This window comes from Malus domestica, chromosome 15 (assembly GCF_042453785.1).
Source record: "Malus domestica chromosome 15, GDT2T_hap1".
Taxonomy (NCBI): Eukaryota; Viridiplantae; Streptophyta; class Magnoliopsida; order Rosales; family Rosaceae; genus Malus; species Malus domestica.
In genome coordinates this window covers 49,182,152-49,206,862 of record NC_091675.1, presented here as the reverse complement: position 1 = coordinate 49,206,862, position 24,711 = coordinate 49,182,152, and the positions used below count along the sequence as shown (strand labels likewise).

The 24,711-nt window shown below is 37.8% G+C and overlaps 3 protein-coding genes across 8 annotated transcripts; 1 reads left to right on the top strand and 2 right to left on the bottom strand.

The window, feature by feature from the left end:
* Positions 1 to 3,262: 3,262 nt before the first annotated feature.
* Positions 3,263 to 5,863, bottom strand: LOC103402025 (G-type lectin S-receptor-like serine/threonine-protein kinase LECRK3). The gene has a single exon (XM_008340769.4). It carries the CDS (start codon positions 5,733 to 5,735, stop codon positions 3,405 to 3,407), a length of 2,331 nt encoding a protein of 776 aa, XP_008338991.2. The 5' UTR covers positions 5,736 to 5,863; the 3' UTR covers positions 3,263 to 3,404.
* A 2,222-nt stretch (positions 5,864 to 8,085) lies between these two features.
* LOC103402024 (pentatricopeptide repeat-containing protein At3g29230) lies at positions 8,086 to 13,640 on the bottom strand. Of its 4 annotated transcripts, XR_524004.4 has the most exons (5): positions 11,428 to 13,568; positions 10,947 to 11,301; positions 9,056 to 9,118; positions 8,799 to 8,887; positions 8,086 to 8,390 (listed from the first exon to the last, which is right to left on the bottom strand). XR_524004.4 is itself a non-coding variant. In XM_008340768.4 (2 exons), the coding sequence occupies exon 1, from the start codon at positions 13,268 to 13,270 to the stop codon at positions 11,429 to 11,431; it is 1,842 nt and encodes a 613-aa protein (XP_008338990.2). In that variant the 5' UTR covers positions 13,271 to 13,640; the 3' UTR covers positions 10,838 to 11,301; position 11,428. The 4 variants fall into 4 exon arrangements, 1 of the variants encoding a protein (XP_008338990.2); XR_524003.4 differs by lacking the exon at positions 9,056 to 9,118; XR_524005.4 differs by lacking the exons at positions 9,056 to 9,118; positions 10,947 to 11,301.
* A 5,417-nt stretch (positions 13,641 to 19,057) lies between these two features.
* On the top strand, positions 19,058 to 24,665 carry LOC103416244 (CBL-interacting serine/threonine-protein kinase 8-like). Of its 3 annotated transcripts, none has more exons than XM_008354501.4 (14): positions 19,058 to 19,762; positions 19,984 to 20,046; positions 20,123 to 20,194; positions 20,298 to 20,405; positions 20,487 to 20,561; positions 20,808 to 20,861; positions 20,986 to 21,111; positions 21,511 to 21,600; positions 22,981 to 23,109; positions 23,196 to 23,315; positions 23,534 to 23,650; positions 23,880 to 23,936; positions 24,029 to 24,103; positions 24,227 to 24,665. In XM_008354501.4, exons 1-14 carry the CDS (start codon positions 19,604 to 19,606, stop codon positions 24,326 to 24,328), a joined length of 1,347 nt encoding a protein of 448 aa, XP_008352723.1. In that variant the 5' UTR covers positions 19,058 to 19,603; the 3' UTR covers positions 24,329 to 24,665.
* The last annotated feature ends 46 nt before the right edge of the window (positions 24,666 to 24,711 follow it).

Genomic DNA, 24,711 nt, shown 5'->3' with positions numbered 1-24,711 from the left:
CCCTGAACTATCATTTAACTACCGAATTTCTCCCTGAAATTTTTAATTGGAAAATTAAGGGCTTAAACTAATTTTTTTGGCCGACTCCCCCTACCGTTTGTTTTTCATAGATTTCATACATATTAATGTTAACTCTTATCACGTGCACACCACGTGACTCTCCTTTGTGAACAAAAGCGTCACTTTGCTAGACCTTTAGACACAAAAGATTTAGAATCACACATATTTGCATAGGTTTATATTTTAGAAATCTAAGGTTTTCAATTATTTTAAAGAATGAAGCGACCGAACTACTCTCACATGTTGTGCATGAATGAAAAACTAATAGCAGGGGCAAATCGGCCAAAAAAATTAGTTTAAGTTCTTAATTTTCTAATTAAAAAGTTCAGGTGAAAATCAAAAATTAGGTGATGGTTCAGGAGGCAAATCGGCAATTTACTCTATTTTGGTTTTTTAGCAATTAATGGACCGCCTTGGAGCACCAACTGTTGAAATTTCGGAAACCCATTTGATGCGCTCTCTCTCTCTAGAAACCCTACCCATTTCACAAGCCCATGACTCCTAACAGTCGAAAAATTTGTGATCACTGTTTGCAATTCGGATCGCTTTTTGTCTCTCATTTGAAATCTGATCGTTATTTGCAATTTGGATCTCTATCTCTCTCTCTCTCCAATTGCTCGAAGAATACCCTTTTTTCTTCCAAGTAATTTTTGTATCACTTTGTTTAATGTGCAATCTTAACTGCTATATGATGTGCAGGAAAAGGAAGGATCATTGCCAGTGGCGATTTCTAGGGATTTTGAGTTTGGTGATTTGATTTCTAGTGTTTGAGGTGGCCTGTCGGTAACTTTGCAATCTTTCATATTACATCTAATTTTCTTTGTTTGTTTGTTTAGGTTCCTTGAGTTGGATCGTACTAACTCTCGTTTGCAGGCTTCGGTTTTCTACTCTCTCTAAATCGCAATTTTCTTTGTTTGTTTGTTTAGGTTCCTTGAGTTGGATCGTACTAACTCTCGTTTGCAGGCTTCGGTTTTCTACTCTCTCTGAATCGCTAATTAATTTCAATTTGCTGCAAGTTTCTGTTCGTCTGGAGGAATTTTCAATGGGGACGTTTCCTGGCCAACGAGCACACAGCTCCCCGAGAGGTTGGCACCGATTGATATTATATGTTTGGCTTCTGCTTATTGGCGAGCTGTAAAAGAATGATAGGGTTAATTCTGAAAAGTGCCTTTGTGGGGCCTTAGGTGTAGGCCTTGAGGCTCATAATCAAAATTAACTTTAGGTGTTCAGGCGTGCCACTGTCATCTTTAGCATGACAGATGTAAAACATATGTTATATATACCCAAAAGACCAAATTAGCTATGAAAGGTGCCTTTGTAGGGCCTTAGGTGTAGGCCTTGAGGCTTTCAATCAAAACTAACTAAGTACTCGAATATATATTGGTTGTTTCATTATTACAGAAGTATCACAACTGTTATCCTTTAATTCCCTGTGCCCGAAGAGCAAAACGAACCCAAATAGATGCCTTTGTAGGGCCTTAAGTATAGGCTTTGAGGCTTCCCATCAGAGTTAATTCTATACTCACGTGTTCTATGACAATCATAATATAACAGAAGTAAAACGAGAAATAGGCTGATTACTTGCACGCTAAGTAACTTCGGACTTCTTGTTATCAAGGACTGTCATGGATAGGTTAAGTCCACATAATGATCTTTTTTATGCCTTGAGACCAAGGACATTTAATTGATCAATCTTGTATGCCCGAAAGGTTAGAACTTAGAAGTCTTTTAATCATAAACTTGCTAGAAATAACTTGGATGCAGATGGAAGTATACATCATATTACTAGATTTATGAATGAAAGACAAAACAAAGAGGGTTGGGCAATGTTTTCACCTTGTCGGGCAAGGCTGATTGTCTTGCAACTTCCTCTCTTTGTAATTTACAAAGGATTTGAGTGCTAGAAGGGGAGATTGGGGGATGAGTTTACAGGAGGGAATCGATACTACAACAAGATTTAGACAGGGTAGCAGAGCTTTTACAAAGGTTTTTTGGTGAAGGTTGATCCTGAAAAGGATGAAGGTTTGGTGCTGACTACAGCTTCGTATGCAAATCTGGCCTGAGCAGAGTTTATGTATTTGTTTGTTTCTTTGAGTGTCATTATCTTTGATTTCTCTTTCCCCTTTTATAGACAATTTGGCTTGACTGTCTGCAGCATTAATCTTGCCCGAATGCAGCTAAAGGGTAGTGACTCATCAGCTTTTTACTTGTACTGCTATTATAAAGTTCTTTTGGGCTAATTAGCTGGCTAGTCTACACCACTTGATCTCTAGGTAGGTGAGCAACTGGCTTAGTGATCTGCACTTAGTCGGGAAAATGGCTTCTTCCTTCTTCTGGGCTTCGGCTGGGCTCCAGTTTCCTTCCTTCTGGATCTTCTTTTGGGCTAACCCCTTTTGAGCCCAAAGTTCAAGTTTTAACCCAAAAAGTTTCATCTTTGCTTTGTTATTTAGGATTTTAATTGTTACACTCTGGTACTTACAATTACAGTTCAGTTGTCCTTACTCTCTGTTCTCCCACTGCCCTTTCCCTAAAGCCCATTCGCATTACTGTCCCCAAAACACAAACTCCCGGCCGCAGTCAAAAGAGGAAACATGAAGCAGCCCCACAAAAGCAAGGATGTCAAAAGAAGCGCAGGTCGAAGAAGATGGTTGCTGAAAAGCAGGAGGAGGATCCTTACAAGGAGCTGGGTCCAATTCCCGACCTTGACCAGTTGTTGTGCGACTTGGCCGGTAATAATCATCTTTGGTTTAATTTGGATGATGGAATGTTGGGGGATAATTTCTTTGATGCACTACCAGGGGATAACTTCTCCGATGGATTACCGGAGCAATGAGGAGGACCATCGTTTGATGATGAATGTTTTTGTTTATTGGTGATTTTGTTAGTGCACTCTTTTACGCAGATTCTTTGGGTTTCTTGTTTGGGAAACCAGTTTCATAATCAATATATCTAGTTGATTGAGAATTGTAAAATTGTTGCACTTCTCTTCAAAGGAATGAAATGAAATGAAATAAACATTTTATCTTCTCAAGTTGTGATCCTCTTTCTGATTTTCAGTTCGATTCATTCAATTTTCTCCGTTTGTGTTGTCACGCAACAATCTCAAATCCTATTCTTTCTACAATTTCCCTGAATAAGGATTGATGAAAAATATGAAATACTTATAATGATTTCGTTATTTGCATCCTATAACGCAGCAGGCTACATAGAACTGAAAACCATACGCATATCATTCACGATGACACAGACACTTGTAGACAGTGAAGCTTGCGGTGAAACTCAACACGTTGCTCATTTGTTTTATTACATAAACTAAATGTAAGGTTTGATCAACTCACTTGACTTTAGATGGTGCTGAGAATAGAGTTAGGACTGGGAGGGATTGGGATTTCTACAGTTCCTTCAAGCATGAGTAAAACCTTCTTCATACAAGGACGCAACGACGGTTCATCCTGGATGCACCAAAGTGCCACTTTAATCATCCGTTCAAATTGCCTTGTGTCGACCTCTTGTTCGCCCACTAGTTTTCCATGCTCACCACTCTCAAAACAAGGGTAGGCTAATTCATCCAAAATAGCCTCCTCCTCTGGAAGACTCCAATCCACATTCCTTCGACAACATATGATCTCCAACAAAACAACTCCGAAGCTGTAAACATCAGCTTTAACTGTTATTGGCATTTTCCTATGCCACTCTGGTGCAACATATCCCTTGGTTCCTCTGATGCCAGTTGTGGTTCTTGTTTGGTCTGCCTTAAGCAGCTTTGCCAATCCAAAGTCGGCTATTTTCGGGCACATGTACTCATCCATCAGAATGTTTTGGGGCTTTATATCACAATGAATAATCTGTGTATCACACTCTTCATGGAGGTAAAGAAATCCTCGTGCTATGTTGCGAGCAATTCTCATTCTTTCTTCCCAACAAGGCTGTCTGTCAGGTGCGAAGAGTACATCTGCAAGTGAGCCATTGCTCATGTACTCGTATACCAAAAGCCTTTTTGGTCCATCAAGACAGTATCCAAGCAGACGGACTAAATTCTTGTGATGGGTTTTCCCAATGACTTTCAGTTCAGTCTGAAATTCTTTTTCGCCTTCAGCAGTAACTTTCTGTAGTCGTTTGACAGCAACTCGCTTTTGGCTGGCCAAGATCACTCCTTTATAAACTGTTCCCGACGCGCCTCTACCAATCTCTTCTCCAAAATTGTTGGTAATCTTCTCTAACTCTTCATAAGTATATGGTCGCAGAGCGATGTCCTCATTCAATTCAGAGTCAAGAATGGGAATATTCACTCTTCCATATGACCACACATTATGTTTGCAAAGCACAACTACAGAAATCGCAAACAAAATAGATCCGAATGCAGCAAGTGAGATACTAATAATCAGGATGTCGGTTCTTCCTTTTCTTTTGCTTCTTTTTTCTGTGTCTGGAGCAGTCGTAGATGTAGCTACCTTGATGAGCTCTAAGTTTGGAGTACTAACCTCTCTTCTTCCATATCTCAAAGGAAGCCTCTGCTTTCTGCAGCTTGTACCATTGAAAATCGCGGCTTCACAATTACAGTCCTCCAAACAAGCTCCTTTGCAAGCTTCTTTGTCTGATAATGGCAAATCCACATACGAACTGTCTTCCCATATTGTGCTTTGCAGTTCTTCCATGGTGTACGGGAAAGTTTCGTTTTTGTATTCGCAAACATCTGCAACTATCCTCCTACAGCTTGAAGTCTTATTTCCCAGGTTGGCAAATACGAATCCAGGAAGACATTTACACTTCGCGTCAAGATCCATTGAGACACAATAACTATTTAATCCGCATACGCCTTTAGGGTCACACTTATCCTTGGAAGATTCCCATACAATTGACTTACTACCGTTGTGATTCAAATCATGCGAATACAATCTAAATATTCCATCTGCATCAATTCTCATGAGATAAATTGTTGCTTGATCAGCAGGAAGACCTCCATCTGTTATATTCCTGATATTCGAACCGGTATCATTTAGCAAGTAGAGATGGCCATCAGCACCAAAATTAAGTGTCACGTTCTTTCTGCCATACGTTCTAGATGAATAGTAGGCATATGGAGCTGTGTCTGGAGTATTTACAGGGTATTGGACAAGGTTTCCATCGGCTTGCATTTTCAGACGGAAAATGCCAGTTGAGTGATCAGATTCTGACTTAGCAGAGAACAGCTCGTCCCCAGCAAACAGGCTCTGACCCGGCAAAAGGGTGTCCGTTGGGTGCTCAAAACTCTGCCATACTATGTCTTGACGAGCATTGTATATCACAAAATTGCCCGAATCAAGCATGGAAGCCGAAGAAGCAGAGGTATACTCTATCACGAAACTTTGGCCTTGTGTTGATATCAATCCAAACCCATCACTTGTGAAGTTCAAAGTAACATTGCTGGAGAGTGGAGGGTCGTCTCGCTTCGCAGTCCACACTATAGTTGTTTGGGGGATTCCAGCAAGAAATATCCCCACAGCATAGCCATTTCCTTGCTTGTAAAATCCAAAGGCGTATACACCAGAACGTGACAACCACGAGGAGTTGGTAGTTGGCGTTAAGGAAGATCCGCGGCTGATATTCGACTGCATTCGTTGTGCTTGAGCAACAACAAATGCCATGGCAAGAACAAAGCCTACCGTAAAAGGCATTGAGTAGGATCTGATCAACATGACTTGAGAAAGTTGTGGTTGCAGTATGAAGTTTCCCGCTTGTTAGTTGCTTTATAATACAGGTGACCCGCCAAGTCAAGTCGTTTCGTTTGTATGAAGTTTCCAAGTAAATTGCACGCCGCGTGACATTCCCATCCAACAATATCATATACAAGTCAAGTCTACGATGGATTTTCCAGGCCCCCTGAAGGGAGGAGACTATTCTTCTTTTTCTTCTTCTCTGAATTGACAGGACTATAATTATCAAACCGAGTTTGGAAAAGAAAAACTTGCTTTTGATAGGAGAAATTACACATTTATTCAAATTCTAAGACTATTCAATTGGAAATTTATGAATTTATAAATTCATAGATTTTTATAGAGTAAATTACAAGTCAAGTCGTTTCGTTTGTAGCAGTTCCAGACTTTTTCAGCCCCCAAAAGGAGGAGAGTAAATTGTACGTGACATTCCCATCCAACAATATCATATACAAGTCAAGTCTACGATAGACTTTTCCAGGCCCCCTAAAGGGGGGAGACTATTCTTCTTCTTCTCTGAATTGGCAGGACGATAATTATCAAACCGAGTTTGGAAAAGAAAAACTTGCTTTTGATAGGAGAAATTACACATTTATTCAAATTATAAGATTATTCAATTGGGAATTTGAGAGATTTTCATAGATTTTTATGGAGTTTAACTGATTTGTAGAGATTCCATGTAAAATTTTGATTCAATTCCCTCGAAATCTCATGTGGAAATGTGAGATTTGTGCATGCTTAAAATACATTACAAAATCTCTCCAATTCCCTCTAAATCCTCAACTTTTCCAAATTCTTTAAATTCAAACTCTAATTGAATACACCTAAAATGTTATAAACTTCTTTAAAATTCTAATTAAATACACCCGGATTTCTAAGGATTCTAATAAACTATCTTAAAATCCTGATTGAATACACATTGAATTTCAGATAGTCACTTAAAATCCTGATTGAATATCCCTAGATTCATTACAAGAATTAAAATCCTTCAAAATCCCAATTGAATACATCCCCTAAGTTTTTTATTTATTTAAGAGAGGGACATAACTTTTGGCGGATTCCCTGAGAGGTTCTAGAACATGGAACTAGGTGATCTTTGTCGTTCTAACCCTATTACTTTTGGACGCATGAAACTGATGATTGGATGCATATGCGGATGCAATCGAGATTTATGAGTGATGATTATTATTTTATATATATAAAGGATTGTGAAATATGGTTTAAATCACATATGTCGTATTATTGTCATTCACATGAGCTTCGCAGCTTATCCGGATTTTGCTTTGTCCGGTGCGCTATTCCTCGGTGCAGGGTTGTTTTGCAAATACAGGTAGCGGTTAGAGAAGTTCTCATGGGTGTAGGTGTGTGCAGTGCACTAGAGACTAGGGTTTGTTTCCCTTTTCTTTGTGATTTTGTTTTCGATGTTCATTTGATGTATTATGTATGAGCCCCAATTAACTGTTATGTATTATGGTATCGCTACTTTCAGCTACCATGTGCGATCCCTGGCATATCTCGGGATCGGGGCAGGACAATTCCCTTCCAAGCTTAGACAGGAAAATGAGAGAGAAAATAGAGGAGACCGTGGCCAAAGATGGAGTCTATGGAACCTAGTGCTGGAAGAAGACCATCTGACCAGTGTGTTCAACACGAACGTTATAGAAATACAATTCTATGTCGGAGAAAGAGATAGCAAAGACTATTGAACGTTATAGAAATACAATTCTAAGTCGGAGAAAGAGATAGCAAAGACTATTCTTCTTCTTCTTCTTCTTTTTGTCGGAGAAAGAGATAGCAAAGACTATTGAATTGACAGGACTAATTATGTATCAAGATTAGTAAACGAATACAAGTATTTATGTCTTTAAGAACTTTTGATAACTACTTCGTTTCCAATTTTTATTTTCTACTTTTCTGAAAAATTGAAAAACTTAATACTTGTTTGTTAAAAAACTTCAAGTTTTCAAAAAAAAAAAAACAAGAAGAAGAAAACTTAAAAGCGAAATTTTGGTTACTACTTTCAGTTTTATTTTTATTTTTCATCTCGGTTTTAAACTAAAAACTGAAAGTAGTTACCAATCGAGTTTTCCATTTTCGAAAAAAATTAAACCAGTTGAGCGAAAGTACAATCGCAAAACAATATTCGGAGCGAATTTCGTAATCCGAATTGCAAAGGGGGGAAACCCCATACGTAGATAACGGCAAAACACACCCGAGTGTTAATGTCTTTGTTCGCGTAATAATGATTCAAAAACCTTGATTTAGGAGGAAACTTGAAAGTTGCTGCGTTCACGCTTGTTTAGGAGATGAAAGAGAGAGAAAGAGAGAGAAAGAGAGAAAAAAAAAATCTCCGATTGAAGGACGATAAATGTAGCATGGAAACAGTTCATTATTCACGTTAACATGTAAAAACATGCATTTATAAACAACTTATGTGCATGCAAAATTGGGAAACGATGTCAGTTTTTAAGTACCTGAAACATGAGCAAAGAAAAATTCCCATCGACACAAACAGCTTTGTCCAAAACTGTCAAAGACGCGTTGTATGGTCATGTGCTCTCCTCCAATATAAAAACCTTGTCCCTTGTTTCAGAGCAAGACCTAATCGAAACCTGCCTTCTTTGTACCCTTCAAAACCTGTCATTTTGGGAGAATGGCAATGTGAAGTTTCCCAGTGCAAATACTAACAGTTTAGCATATAAAATGAGGAATCGGAAGGTCAGAAGAAAATTGATAAAGTTGGTGCGTCCAGCTTAAATATAAATGGGGAACTTTAACGAAAAGCTCTCGGCACTGTTCACTTTAACGAAAAACCACATTTTTACTCTAAAAGTTAATCCTGGTACTATTCACTTACAACACCTTTTTGTCATTTTCGTTAAAACTCAAAATTTTCAAGCCTTTTTCACTAGTTTTCCTTAAATATTAACGGTTGAGTAGAACAATATACAGGCTTGCTACTTCCTAGATCCACACATACAATTTACTACTTTAAAAAGATCACAACCGATAGACCAGCACAAAGCATAAGATTGACAATGATACCTTCTTTATTGCTTGTCAAGCACGACTCCACCTTCATCGCCAGGAAAAGGTATTCTGGAACTTCTCATTTTGCCGTTAAGCGTAAGAATCTACTCAAGGGTTGCAATAAATGGGTGATTAATGCAGGTTGAAGCATGATTTCAAATATACTCAGTAAAACACTATCACCCACTTAAATGGTAAAGGCTAAAAGAGACATACATTACCAAAGAAACAACAGCTCTAGTAATATACATATAAGAACAATGAACTGATACCGTTTACTTGTCTGAACAAAGAGCAACAAGGTTGCCATTTACTTGCTGATCACGGCTGGTAGGCTAATCAAGAAACAAGATTCAAATGTTTCAATCAGTAATTTTCTAAGTCGGAATTTAGGACTAAACGTTGAGTGATGATTACAGAGAGATGAACACAAGACTAGATGAAAGAGAGTAAAGAAGATATAGGATGATACAACTCGTACCAAGTCACTAATGGATTTTCAAAATTTATCCATTAATCCAATATTAGACCAAGTTTTTCCAAGCCAATCATATGTTTGGACCAAGAATAATTCCAAAAGATGGACAAACTCACCCTGGCTGAGATATCAAACCCGAACTGCATAAACCTCTGGAATAGCTGAGCGAACAGCTATTGAGAAAATATGAGCTCACTGACCCCTAATTTGACTAAAACCCAAAACATAAGTCTAAGAATTTACAGCATTTTTAAGAAAGATCTGGCCAAAATATGTATCAACACTTCTATTTCTCTTGTAAAGTAATTAAATGCTAGGCTTTATGTGCAGATATGAGAAGTCGTATTACTTGCTTCCTCACGAGAAAAACTTGCATAGTGGTCTGCAACCAAAGACTTTCTCTCCTTCCTCACACATTGTAGAAGGTCATTCGACACATTGTGTGATTTGATCTACTCAGAAAATTGCATCTGTCCAGTTTGGTATATTAGATGCTGTGTCTACTTCCTAAACATTGAAGATCAGAGATCTGTGTTCAGGTCGTACCCAGTGCACAAGGCTCCCGCTTTACGCAGGGTCTGGGAGAGGTGAATGTCGGCTAGCCTTACCCCCATTTATGGAGAGGCTGCTCCCAAGTCTCGAACCCGAGACCTACCGCTCATGGGCGAAGGCACTTGCCATCGCACCAAGTGCGACCTCTATTCCTAAACCACCTTAGGTGGCATCTAATGTGGACAACCACATCATTTGAAAAATTTGCAAAACCCAAGGAAATGAAGGAGAAAGACTCCTCATATACCACAATCATCATTTAATTAACTAGTTTTTCTTAATTATTAGTTTATTAAATAATGAACTGAATTTAAAAATCTGATTAATTCAGATGATGTGGCTGTCCACATCAAATGCCATCTAAGGTGGTATGAAAATGTGGTACAAAAACATGGTATGAATAGTATTACTCATTCCTACTGCATAAATGCAGTGTCAAGATATGATCTGTGCCAAAAACAATATATGCCATAGCGCGTCATTAAACGACAGTAGACTACTACTGCGAGGCAGGCGCAACTTGACCAGAACTAAAAGCCAACTAGTCATTAAGTCCAAATCACACCCATCAAATTACTTCACTAATAAATCCACATGCATGACAAAAGAGCAGATAAACCAGATTATGAAACAACAAGAAATGCAAATGCAAATTAGTGACCCAGTTATACTAATTTTATTCCGTGAACGATGTGGATTAGGCTTTTTTTATTACACAAACTTTCTTAGAGTATATCCTCCACTTGGCTTAATCACTTGATTACGTTGCATTTATTGGTCATCTAGACATCTAAGATTAATAACCACCGTACTTACCATGACTAAGCGTTCTCCCTTGTTTTATTTAGAGATGACTAGATCATTAAGTCATTGTTTAGAGGTGAACACAATATGTACAAAGCATGTAAATGTTGGTGTATGGAGTTCAGAAGATGAGTTTCGTTTAACGTTTATATTGACATATTTGGCAACAACCTAGGTTTTCATTTGAAGAGCTGTTGAAATGGAACCTATAAGCGTCAAATGGAAAATGGCTTTTCAATTTAAGAGTGCCTCTATTTCTAGACACCAATTAACTGTTCAATCACAAATCTATACATCTATAAACTGGCAGAAAAAGGGTGTCCAAGTACCTAAAAATATTTTGTTACTTGTTATTACCCATTGGGGTTTGACTTGACCAGTAGATTGTAGCCCAATCAGCTACCGAATGCCAAAGTTCGTAAATGAGTCTGTTCCAGTTTAACCCGCTTATATTTAGGGTCAAACTCGGCCCACATTTTAGTTCAAGCCTATCCTGTAGGTTGGCCAATTGCTGCTTTAGCCTGTCTCCAAGACATGGTGAGCAATGCAAGCAAAAGAAAAATTGCACCCCAGACCTGTTATTGCCTCTAACTTCCTTGCATGGTGACCATACTCTAAGAAGCTCACCACGGATGGTCACCTCTGGTCCTCCGCATAGCTAGTTAGCAGGCGGATTGACCCTCTCTACAAAATTACAAATTGCTGTCAGCATTGTGCCACTTCAAGTAATTTTCGATGATTTAATTTCTTCTAAGCCAACAACTGCGAATGACAAAAAGTAGTTCCTCCACATAAATTAAGAGATAATACCTCAGTCGTGATAGGCTCCCTGCCCAAGCTCCAGAATGTTTGGTACATATCCAGATGATCTTAGCAGTTTCGTCAACCCCATCAAGGCACCATATATTTCCTCAGTCTCAGGATGTCTCTTATCCAAGGAATAAAACTCAACCACACCATCATTCACCTCTATAAGGCTAACACCAGGGAATTTTTTATGTCCTGTATCCCTCATTGAAACTTTTAGTCTTGCAACATCTTTCCACCTCCCAAGATCACCATATATGTTTGAAAGCATGACATAATTTGCAGGGTTTTTTGGTTCGAGTTCGATTAGCCTTTCAAGTGCCAACTCTGCCAAGTCAATTTTCTTGTAAATCCGACATGCACCAAGTAAGGCAGCCCAAATAACAGCATCTGCTTCCATTGGCATCTTCCTCACAAAGTTCATAGCCTGGTCCAAAAGACCAGAGCGTCCAAGCAGATCAACCATACAGCCATAATGCTCAATCTGAGGCACAATGGAATAGTCATCAACCATTGACTGGAAATACAAAAGGCCATCTTCGACTAATCCAAGATGCGTACAAGAGCACAAAATGCCTACGAAGGTGATGGCATCTGGCTTTCCTCCACAATTCATCATCTGGCTAAACAAATTTAAGGCATCAGCTCCACGACCGTGCATTGCCAAGCCACAAATGATTGTGTTCCAACTGATTAAATCTTTCTTATCCATGCTCATGAACACATCTAGTGCGTTATCAATAATCCCACATTTTGCATACATGTCAATTAAAGCATTCCCAACATAGACATTTCTTTTGTACCCAATGCTCTCTGCGTATACATGTAGCCACTTACCCAAATCAAGAGCTCCTAGTCTTGCACAGGCTGACAAAACAGTCACTAAGGTGGCATCATTAGGAAGCAAATCACTCTCACTTAGCATCCGCTTGAAAGATCCCAGAGTTTCAAAGAACCGTCCATTACGCGCATACCCTCCAATCAACCCATTCCAAGAGAAAACATTCCTCTCAGGCATCTCCTCAAACAACCTCTCACAAGCCTCAATGTCCCCATTACTTGCATAACCATTCAAAACCGTATTCCAACACATAACATCTTGTCTTGGCATTTCATCAAAAAGTTTTCTAGCCGCCACCATATCACTCAGCTCAATGTAACCTGAAATCATAGTGTTCCACAACACAATATCACGTTCCGGAGCCAAATCAAAAAGGCGCTGAGCAGAAACCATATCACCACACAAAATGTACCCATTAATCATGGAAGTCCACGCAACCACATTCCTCTCAAACATCTCACCAAACACCTTGTAAGCAGCTCCAATCAGTCCCCCAGCTGCATACATTTCAATCAGTGTCGTTCCCACATATGGGTTTGCTCCAAACCCACATTTTATCACTACACAATGCACCATCTCACCTTCTACCAGCCGTTTCATTTTTCCGCAAGATTTAATCACGACAGGGAATGTGAAGCAATTGGGCAATATATCCATGCTCTTCATTCTACTAAACAATACTATAACTTCTCTATGACTCTCATTCTTCCCATACCCTCTGAACATTGCGTTCCATAGAGCAACATTTGGATCAGGTATTTCATCAAACACCTTGTGGGCATACGCCATTTGCTTCAGTTCGGCGCATGCTGAGACTATTTTCGGGGCAATGTACTCGTTGTGTGAGAAACCGTGGGCGATTATCTGGGTCTGAATTTGGTGAAGTTGCTTCATGGCCTTACAGGACTGCAAGAGTGCGATGAATTTTTCTGCAAGGAGTCTGTGAGGGGGCTTTTGGGCCAGTTCATGCAAAACCATTGCTACTCTTACTGTTTTACATTGCATGGCCAGCTAGAAGAGAATCAAGCGGAAAGTATCTGTTCTGCCATGAAACAAGAAACAAAAAAGCAAAAGGCGACGACAAATACTCACATCTTCAACTCCATATAGAACTCCACCTTCAATCCTACTACCCAAGCTTGACGAATCTACATCGCTCTTGATGTTGGGGGTGGTCGGAGTTGGCCGGAATCATGAAAAACCGCCGGAAAACGTTGATGTGTGTGGGCGTTCGATTCCTTGTACAATCAGTCAGTATCAGCTTATGGATATGGTACTAGAAGAAAGAGAGCTTCGGAAGGAATGCTTCCATGGCTTTTGACATTGCGGGAGCGAGAAGGGTGCTGTTTTAGTTTTTGGAATTACCATTTTACCCTCTAACTCCTTTTTTTTTAATTTTATTTTTAGGAACTCCGTTTTTTTGCCTACCACTTGGTCGTTTCCACTTTGTTTTTATAAACCGTATGCGCCCAGCATGTGAACTTCTGATCGGAATTGTTCGTATTATAACTTACCTATTTATATCATTCTTTGAATTAAATCTTGTTGGTTTTCAGTTTTTATTGAAGATCCTGAAATTAATGCAATAATACATTTTTATGTAGGTTATTATAATTTTTAAATTAAAATTTAATATTTGTAGTTATTTATATTAATGAGATTTTAAATAAATTTCATAATTGGTTGAAAATATTAAAAAATAAATTATACCAAAATAAAACCCATGATTTGTCATTAATTATATTAATGACATTTTACATACAAAAAGTTGGTACATTTTACACAAAAAAAGTGATACGTTTTATATAAAAAATAGGTACATGTTATATAAAAAAAAAATGGGTACATTTTATATAAATAAAAAATGGGTGCATTTTATATATAAAAAAATTGGGTACATTTTATATAAAAAAAATGGGTACATTTTAGATTAAAAGAATGGTACTTACAAAAAAAAAAAGGTACATTTTACATATAACAAAATGGTACATTTTTAAGACAAAATGGGTACATTATTAATAAATTATGGATACAAATAAAAGGTTAAAAAAATATGAGTACAAATAAAAGTTTGAAATATATGGACACAAAAAGAAATTAGTATATGAGTACAAACTAAAACTGAAAAGAAAATTGGTACAATTTAAAAAAAAAAAAGAGTTGCAAATTAAAATGGGTACAAACTAAAAATAAAAATATATGATACAAAATTTAGTCATAAATATAAATATATTAAATGTAACATTTTTTACACTAAACGAATATATTTAGAAATAAAATTTAATTATCTATTTCATTATTGAAATAATTAATGACGTTTATTAAAACAAAGGGACCTTGAAAAAAATTGAAAAATAATAAGGTTTCAATTAATGGAGTTGAAAAAAGAGGGATGAGAACCTAATTTCTTTCTTAACTTGCCGTTTATTGTAGGAAGAGATTAACTATGAATTTCACAAAATTAAATTCCTTTTTTTTAATTAACGATATTATTTACACTAAGGGGAGAGGGTGGGTTTAGCCTCACAATGGGCTAGTAATAACGTGGTTCAAATTTGCCTTTTGCGAGAATCGAACATAAGACTTCTTACTTACAAGTGAAGAGGAATACCACTAAACCATATTATTAAGTGGCCACAAAATTATTTTTCTATTATAAACTTGTATTTAAGTGTGATTGTGTAAATCTCATATTAGATTTGATACTAGTTACTCTTCTCTATTAGGACTTGTATTCCTTGGAGAAGAATGATTCTTCCCTTTCTTATTACTATAAATAAAGGCAATGCATAGAGGGAAAAACACATCTTTTACACAACCCTACAAACACATCTCTCTCTGCAGCGCACCCCATCTCCCCTGTCAGATTAAACTAAGTCACAACACGTTATCAGCACGCTCCTACCGCTGCACTTAGGAATCTAACTTGGAAGTTTTCTGCATTAAACCAGTTCATCAATATCATCACGCAATTATGTTCCCCTTAAACAACGGTTTTTATCTTGATATTTTTGCAGCTTTGATAACATGAACATTCACCATAATGCATGACCCAACTTTACATTTTTCGAATTTTAGATTCTACATAAAGTGTGTACGCATTATATCCATAATTGTTGAATTCTTGATATTGCCATGAATTGTATCAAATATTTGCTCATGTATTTAATTATATGTGTGAATATGCATGCAATTGAATTAATTTATAATCTGGAAATTAAGAAAAAAATAAAAATTAGGGTTTATCAAAACTCATCCCGTCACCATCCCACGCCGCGAGCTGTTGGCTTGTTACATCCACCCCTAATTTAAATTGTATTTTCACTAAGTTTGAGATTATCTTGCTTTTAATATGGTTTTTGAGTCTTAAATGGTGTGCCCAAGGGGCCCACCCCCTGTTTTGTCCCCCGGTTCCCTTTCCATTTTCTTTTATTTTTCTGAAAGTCTTCCTCTTTTCTCTCATCTCCCTCAGTCTCTCTTTCTTCTTCTCATTCACCATGCCACACCCATAACCCAAATCCTAAAATCATCATCAAATCACAATTCCAACATCACCATCGTCTTTATCTCGTTGCTACGAACTCAACCATAGTCTTGGCATCTTGGAAGTCGAACCATAAAGCCCCGTACACGAGCTCCGACGCAGACCGCCCCTTTCGAGGCAAATTCCAGCCAAACCACAGAGAGTTGGCCGGCGTGCAAGGTATCAATCTCTTTTTCTCGCTGAGAACTATAACTTTCCTTTTTGTTTCACCTAATTTCGTTAAGTATTGAAGAAGTTATACTCATTTGAATCTTACCCAGTTTCTAGCGACCTCCGAGGCTTTCAAGGCATTTTTCGGTCAAACCAGGGCGAGTTAGACGTTGTGTGAGGTACCATTCTTTTCGTCTCTTCGAGGGCTACAGTTTCTATTTTTAAATCACCTGATTTCGTTAAGTATTGACAAAGTTATGGGCGTATAAAGTTAGAGAACTTTCCGGCCAAATTCGGGCCTTCTTCTTCCTTGGGTCCGACGACCCACCAAACCCAGGCCCTTTAGGTCGTTCCTGCTAAGCCCAAAACCCTGGGCAGCCCAACCCTAACCCTTTTATTTTTCTTATTTTAATTTCTACAATCCAAAAGGCCCTTTGGGCCATTCCTTTTTAAAACCCAAGCCTTTAAAGGCGTAAAGCCTTCGGGCCGTTTCCCCTTAGGCCCTTGGCCTTGGGGCCGAGTCCCTAAACCCCATTCCCTTAAAACTCCTAAGCCCAAATCCTAAACCCAATTCCCTGAAGCCCTAAATCCTTTTAGTTTAAAAACACTAAACCCAATTATTTACCCTAGGTCTTTTATCAACCTAATTCCCTAACCCATTAACCTAAACCCATTAACCATTTATCCTAAACCTAAACCTAACCCAAGTCCTAACCCTAAACCCTAGTCGGCCCAAAACCCTTTATGGAGAATATCCGTTAGGGAATATTCAAGGAATATTCTATTGACGTTTATGAAATTTATCCGGGACCCTTCTTAGGATAATTCAATGTTCTGAATTCGTTTCCAATGTCCGTTTTCCCAAATTCAATTGCTATTATATAGTTTTATTAATTGAGCCCTTTATGTGCTTAGGGGCAATTATAATGGCGTTTCTGTCTTCGCTAGCTGCATGACTTTTTTACGGCGAAGTACTGTGAGTGAACCCCTTTTCAAAATTCATGTTTTAATAGTAGAAATGCATACATGAAAAGCATGATTTGATGATTACGTTTTATGAAACGTTTTGTGAGATAACATGCTTACTAAGGCTAGTTTGAATTATTATTATTTTTCTTATAACCCATGTTCTTATAGAATATCCGATGGATGACGATATGATATTTAGAACATGTTTCGAACACCTCTTTATAGTATAGATGATGGATGACTTTATACTATGAAGTTATCTTTCAATATATATATGTTCAATGGATTTGTATTTACCTAGTGGTCCTTTTCCGTCCCGAGCAACGGTTTAGTGTTGGCATAGGGCTTGGAATGTGTTTCCTTTGGCTATTTAGCACAGGAACGAGGAGCCAGCATGGGGCCTGAAGTGTATTTTCCTTTAACTATCTGCTTAGAGACGGGGAGCCGGCATGGGGCCTGGGGGTTATCGGACAATTCACTAGTGATTATTATATATACAAGTTATGGTTTGAGACATTGCACGTCATGCTAGGTTTCGGAAAACCTATGTTTATTATGATATATATGTGTTTTCATAAAACCTGGGGGTTAGTACGTTGATAACTGTTTTATTATATATATCAAATTGGTCCACTTATGTTTGTTTTGCGCCCCCTTCAGGACTTAGAATCGAGACATACAATCCCGGCATCCAGGCACTTCTGCATCGGTATCTTCGAGTCCTCTCGGTGTAGGACCCACTCATGTGTTCATTCAATTTTTATATTAATTCTTTTAGTGTTCTAGGTAAATATGTGCTCTGAACACGTTCCTTAAATGCATATTTCTTATTATTTATCATTTATAAGTTTTATCTATCCCTTGTTTTCAGCATTTGCACTCAATAAATGGCTTTCGTCACCCTCGGGTGTCGGCCAACACATGCCTATCCTGGTATTCGGGGAATATAGGGGTCGGGGCGTGTCAGATTCCAAGTCGAGTCGCGTCGCATCGAGCCATCAGCACCAGGCTTGCAGCCTGTGTGGCTGATGTGAATGCAAATTTTTTCCTCCTTGTTATTGGACAAAATTGCAACTACAAAACAAATAACACCTTAGGTCAAGGCCAAAAGCGTCACGTGCCCACGATGAATTTAGCAAAGTTAGAATTTTTGAGGGAAAAATGTTTGGAGAATTTAGCAAGAGAAGTGGAATTTAGTTTTGGAGAGAATGAGGGTGTTTATATAAGGGTGTGGTGGCCCATTTGGGTGGAGATGGACTGGGCACTTGGATGGCCTTGTGGGTGAAGTTCATGATTTGTGTTTAATTATCAAATTAATTGAATAATAAATCAATTAAGTAGCTAATTAATATAATAAAAAAGGAATGATTTGAGAGTTACTTTGGGAAGAAGATTTGATGAGAATGGATGAAATAGGTTATAAATAAATACCTATTTTGGGTACTTTTGACTTGATTGAGGGATGACTGTTCATTGCTTGCGTGTAGAAGTTTCGGTGTTCCTTAAGGGTAATTTTGTCATTTTTACCCTAGAATCCACGTGTCGCCTTCATATTTTTCTCGATTATTTTTGGTTCCACAATTGCCCCCACACTTGTTGAGCTACTCGCAGGAAATGGCACATGGTGTAGAAATCTTCTTGCTTTGGTAAACATAAGATTGTTTCCTATTTTGATGTAGATTCCCTCTTTAATGGGAAATTAAATCATTGTACGAAAGAGAAATAAATTTCTCTCAAAGCCTATTTAAGTCCACCTTAAGTGGATTATTAAATCAACATCAGAGAGTGATTTATTCTACCATACAAGATAGAGAAAGCTTAGATGATATTTGTTCCCCCTCCTCTAGCAATCTTTTACATCTTGCCCGTGCAAAGGATCTTCTTTTATTGCTTGCTTCGTCTTCTCGTTGCTTCAAGGTAAGAAAAAATTAATTTTCTTGTCTTCTTAATTTTTTTGGGAGCTTTTAGGGCTTGAAATTTGGCTCGACGGGGTCGAGGAGGTATGAAAACAGGGAACCGAGCAGAAACCGAGGGCATTTCTGCTCCTTCATTGTTAATGAACAGTGTCATAAAACTGAATTGTAGTGTATGTATAATTTTAAACAAAATTTCAAGACACCGTAAATGTTAATATAAGAAAGAAAGATTTGAAGCAACTAAATCTAAAGCCTCTTTATTTATTGAGGCCGAAAAGCAAAAAAGGAAGAACAAAAAGCCCGAAATCCAGGCCGGAGAATAATGGTCGATGTCATAAGGAGGACAAAGGCATCAACGAGAGAGAGAGAGAGAGAGAGTGTCGGTGATCGTCAGCAGCAAAAACTCACCTCTTATTTCGTTTCATAGAATTCTTCTTGATTTTGTTTATCCTCGTCTAAAACCAAGTCAATCTCAAAACCCCAAATCACTAATTTGAATAAAGCTGCTCAATTTCTGACACCCTCATCGTTTTCACCGGGATTTAATATTAATCTGCTGTTTTGTGATGTCCAATCAGAACCCAAAGCCGATTAGAACCCATTCAAATATTCGGCAGAAAGTTGTTGGCTTTTGCTTGCTTGCGTTGTTCAAATTTTGAAACCGTCAGCTGCTGCTTTTGCTTTCTGTTCTTTTCTTTTTCTCAGAGAGAGAGAGAGAGAGAGAGAGAGAGAGAGAGAGAGAGAGAGAGAGAGAGAGAGATGGTGGTGAGGAAAGTGGGAAAGTATGAGGTTGGGAGGACGATCGGCGAAGGGACCTTCGCCAAGGTGAAGTTTGCCCAGAACACTGAGACGGGTGAGAGTGTCGCCATGAAAGTGCTGGATCGCACTACCATCATTAAGCACAAGATGGTCGACCAGGTTTTCTCTAATTTCCCAATAACTTACCCAATTTACCTCTTTTCCATGTTTTAATTTTGAATTTCAATACGTTTCCAATTTACCCACTTTCTGGTTTAGCTTGGTTTTTTTTATTTTTACTGTCCAAATTATCTTGTATTTAGGATTACAGCGTGCCCCAGTTTCCAGTTTGAGATTTTTTTTTAATTTTTTTTTTGAAAGAAATTTGATGTGTGGTGCAGATCAAGAGGGAAATATCGATAATGAAGCTTGTCAGGCACCCCTACGTTGTTCGTCTGCATGAGGCACGTCATATCTCTATTTTTAGAAATTGTTTGATTTCTGCAGTCAGTCACTGAGGATGAATGTTGTTTTCCGTAGGTTCTAGCAAGCCGTACTAAGATTTATATAATCTTGGAGTTCATTACTGGTGGAGAATTGTTTGATAAAATCGTGAGTATTCTCACTTTTCAAATACCACAACCCAATTTGGAATTTTGGACCATTAGTTCTTTGAGAAAGTGGTGATGTTAACACTGAAGCCGCCTGTTTTTAGGTTCATCATGGGCGACTTAGTGAAGGCGAATCGAGGAGATACTTCCAACAGCTTATTGATGGGGTGGATTATTGCCACAGCAAGGGAGTTTATCATAGAGACTTAAAGGTGTTCCTTTTATAGCGTTTAGCTTGCTATTATGATCGCTTCATTTTCTATCATGAGATTCTTATTGTTGTTCTTTTGCAGCCGGAGAACCTGTTGCTTGATTCTCTAGGAAATTTAAAAATTTCCGATTTTGGTCTTAGTGCTTTGCCCGAACAAGTAAGATTCTATCCGAATCATTCTTGTTTCATTGTTTGACATTTTAACGGTTTGAGAGATTTGATATTTTTCGGGATTGCTGACATTATATTGGTTGTGAGATTTAATATCTGTCAAGACTCATTTTTGTGATGCCTCATTGTTTTGACATTTTTTGAGAGATGTGATATTGTCGGTATTGTTGACGTTATATTGGTTGTGGGATTTAATATTGTCGGGACTCATTCTTTTGATGTCTGCACATAGGGAGTCAGCCTCCTTCGGACAACCTGTGGCACCCCTAACTATGTAGCACCTGAGGTAACGACAAATTCTAGCTTCTGCGTTAAATGTTGACTATATCTCAACTGCTGATTCTCTTAGTTTCAGTAGTTGTCGTGTAATGCGCTAATTTTCTTTTCTTATACGCTATTCTGTGCTCTAGGTACTCAGTCACAAGGGTTATGATGGTGCCGTGGCAGATGTTTGGTCCTGCGGGGTTATCCTTTATGTCCTGTTGGCAGGTTATCTTCCGTTTGATGAGCTTGACCTAACCACACTATATAGTAAGGCATGAACCTCTTTCATGTTTACTATTCTCTGCTTATTTTGCCATTGATCAATAAGATAAATGATATTTTGGATCAATATTTGAAAACTATGAGAGATATTATGATTAGTGAATAATTACCTCAGCTAAACTGATAACATTGAAGGGGTGATCAAGTGTATTTGGTTGTGATGGAATGTAGAAATGATGTCTCTGTTCTTTCACATGCTAGATCTCGTTTGACATTATTTTTAGGTGCAGTTTCTAGTGGATGCTAGGTTTGATTCTTTAATCATCTAATTTCTGTTGCAACTCAACCCAATGCTTTTCCTTCTCTGTTGTCTAGTTTTCCACAAGGATGTTAAAGTAGGATGTTAATACCATTGTTAATATTAAGTCATTATCGTTTATTTTCTGCAGATTGAGAAAGCAGACTTCACATGCCCATCTTGGTTTCCAGTGGGAGCAAAATCCTTGATTCACAGAATTTTAGAGACAAACCCAGAAAAGGCAAGTATTGGCTAAGTTATATGACATTGTTCAGTTTTTGTATGCATAAAGTGCACATTTTAAGGTTTCATTACTATTTCAATATCTAACAAAGACACGATCACAAAATGTTGGTGTCAGTCTTTTATGATAATTCATATTGTTTTATAATGGACATCTTAAAGTGTTGGAATGAGATGATGCATGTAACTAACCAAGTAAGGGTGAGGTATTTAATAAAAAAATGTTAGAAGAGAAGTATTTGATTAGCAGTACCAAGGCTTATGCTTCATTTGATAGGAAAACCGGAATGTGTCTGTTTAGCATTTGACCCAACATTAAGCCTTTGCTGAGAATTTTGACTTTTCTTGAGTTTGTCACCTTTTTCTTATCTCTGTATTGTTGTTTTTCTTCCCTTATTTGGTGTTTTCTTCATGTTTGGTATTGCTTTACTAAAGATTATAAGATCTTCCACTGCTATCTAACTTTATAGGTTTCCTCGAGCACCAAAGTTACTATGTCCTCAGATTTCTTTCATCATTAAATGATTTATTTCCAATGCATGTTAAACTGTCAAGTAAAACTAAGTTTTTCAGAACGTGGTGTGCTAATGATTGCTAAAGAACTAATGTTTTATGTACTTTCTGAACACTTTCCTCCAGCTATCACCAACCTTGGATTGGGCCATGATAATCTTCTTTCCGTAACCAATCCAAGTACGGGTGTGACTGTTAAAGGTATCATCAATTGGTCTGAAGAAAAACATTCTTTACTGGAATATGACTGATATAAAGTCAGTACTTTTACATGCGTCATATCTGCACTTGTAATGCAAGAGAAATCTAATTATAGATTAGCTGGAATGACTGTAATAAAGTTGGTACTTTTAAGTTTCTATTTAATAAATTAACAATAAAAGTACACCGTGGAAATTTTTTTGGACAGCAGTTAAGATCCTAAGTTGGAATGGTTCATATTAAAAGTAGAAGCCTTGTTGTTACCAACAATAATTATTTTTTCCTTTACTGAGAATTATGAGTGCTGGCTTGTGCCATTTACAGTGGGGTATGCCCCCTAATTATTCTTCAACCGACATAGCCTCTCATTTTTTCTTTTTAACGTTGTTAGGATTCAGGACCCACTCATGGCATACATTTGCGTTCTTGGTTATGTTTTTGCTATTTTTGAAAGTTTATTTCCCACTCCATTACATTATTCATCCCCCTGAGTGGTTTAATTCAAAAGTGGGAACAAACATCAAGTACTTTGAAGGAAGTGGAATGAACTCTATGTAATTATGTAACAAGTGTTCTTGGATTTACAGTTCTTGGTTCTCTACTTGACTGAGTTATTTTGGTTGTTGTTTCTGAAATGTTTGTGTGTGTGATTGTGTCAATGCAGCGTATTGCAATTGAACAGATAAGAAATGATGAGTGGTTTCAGAAGAATTACATTCCTGCCCGACTACTTGAATATGAAGATGTAAATCTGGATGATGTAAATGCTGTTTTTGACGAAGCCGACTCTGAGGTTGTCAAAGACTTAGAGAAGCTGCATTTTATTTTGTTGAGATTGACAACACAAGTAACTCTCTTGTTATATATGGTTTATAGCAGGAACAAAGGGTTATCGAGCACCATGGAAATGAAGACATGGGTCCTTTAGTTCTTAATGCATTTGACTTGATAATTCTATCTCAAGGCTTAAACCTCGCAACAATGTTTGACCGTGGAAAGGTAAGATACTATCTTACTGGTTAACTTCCTTTATTTTTATCCTTTAGCTACTCAGTAAATCATACTTCCAGTTTTACAATTTGGTGTTTAGTACCGTGTGTTACCCTCTCACCCTTTGAGCATCATGGCCTTTGCTTATAAATACAAGTTTGCACGAGACAGTTTATATATGCCGGTTTTCTAGTTATCTGATACATCAATTGCTTCCCCAATTGTAGGATTCTATGAAATATCAGACACGCTTTGTTTCACAAAAGCCAGCAAAGGTTGTATTATCCAGTATGGAAGTTGTTGCCCAATCAATGGGTTTCAAGACACACATTCGCAACTATAAGGTAAATCAGGCCAGATCTATACTAATCTTTATTTTGGGTGCTTCATTTTACTTCCCCTTTATTTTGTTTACCAATATCATGATATATACAAGTCTCATTACTTCTATTTTGCTTGCTGTTTAATATGCGTGTGCAAGCACATGCCTGTTTATAATTCTGGCAGGACGATCCTGGATAGAAGTACTTGAAAACTCACTCCTAAACATGTATATTTCTGTTTTTTTTCCAGATGAGAGTGGAGGGTCTTTCAGCAAATAAAACTTCTCATTTCTCCATTATCCTTGAAGTAAGCCTTTACTCCTGATGCCACACTGAACCGAAGTCACCCCTACCATTTTAGTAGACTGATTATTTTTAATTTTTTACTATTGCCCGCAGATTTTTGAAGTTGCTCCGACCTATTACATGGTAGACATTCAGAAAGCCGCTGGAGATGCTAGTGAATTCCTCAAGGTTAGTTTTCAGTTTGCTTCTAACTATTTTTGTTTGATATCGATGACATGGAAGCTTGTATCACCTGCATGTGCATGCATGTTGGTTGCGTCTGAATGGAATAGATGTGCTTCTGTTATACAGTTCTACAAGAACTTCTGTAGCAATCTTGAGGATATCATCTGGAAACCTCCTACTGAAACTAGCAAATCGAGGATCGGCAAAAGCAAAAGTAAAAAGCGCTGATTTCTGACATGTGTATCATCTACTTTCGGTTATCAGTGCTAGACATGTACTTTGCAATGGTTTTGACCTTTGGGCGCATCGCATGGGGTGTTCAAGTTGTGATTGCAGTTTACCGAACCCTATCAGGAATCTCCTTCCCCGTGACACTACAGCACCTGAAGAAGAGGGAAGAAAAGAATCCAGAAGGAAAGAGATGTATTTCGTTTTTGTTTTTTCGTGTAAAACTTTGTAACTTTGTATAAACCGAGTTGTTTAGCGTAAATGATTGTATAAACTGAGTCTTAGTCCGGATGTAAATAATGTTATAGATATGAGCACAGCCTCTTATTTATCTCCAGTTCACTCTCTCTCCTCTCTCTCCTCTCTCTCTCTCTCTCTCTCTC

Excerpts from the sequence above, each read along its gene's own strand:
- LOC103402025 (XM_008340769.4), bottom strand. The coding sequence starts at position 5,735 with ATGTTGATCAGATCCTACTCAATGCCTTTTACGGTAGGCTTTGTTCTT.
- LOC103402024 (XM_008340768.4), bottom strand. The coding sequence starts at position 13,270 with ATGCAATGTAAAACAGTAAGAGTAGCAATGGTTTTGCATGAACTGGCC.
- LOC103416244 (XM_008354500.4), top strand. The coding sequence starts at position 19,604 with ATGGTGGTGAGGAAAGTGGGAAAGTATGAGGTTGGGAGGACGATCGGC. Across the intron at positions 23,110-23,192 it reads TTGACGAAGCCGACTCTGAG|CAGGAACAAAGGGTTATCGA; the intron begins GTTGTCAAAGAC and ends TATGGTTTATAG. Across the intron at positions 23,316-23,533 it reads CAATGTTTGACCGTGGAAAG|GATTCTATGAAATATCAGAC; the intron begins GTAAGATACTAT and ends CCCCAATTGTAG.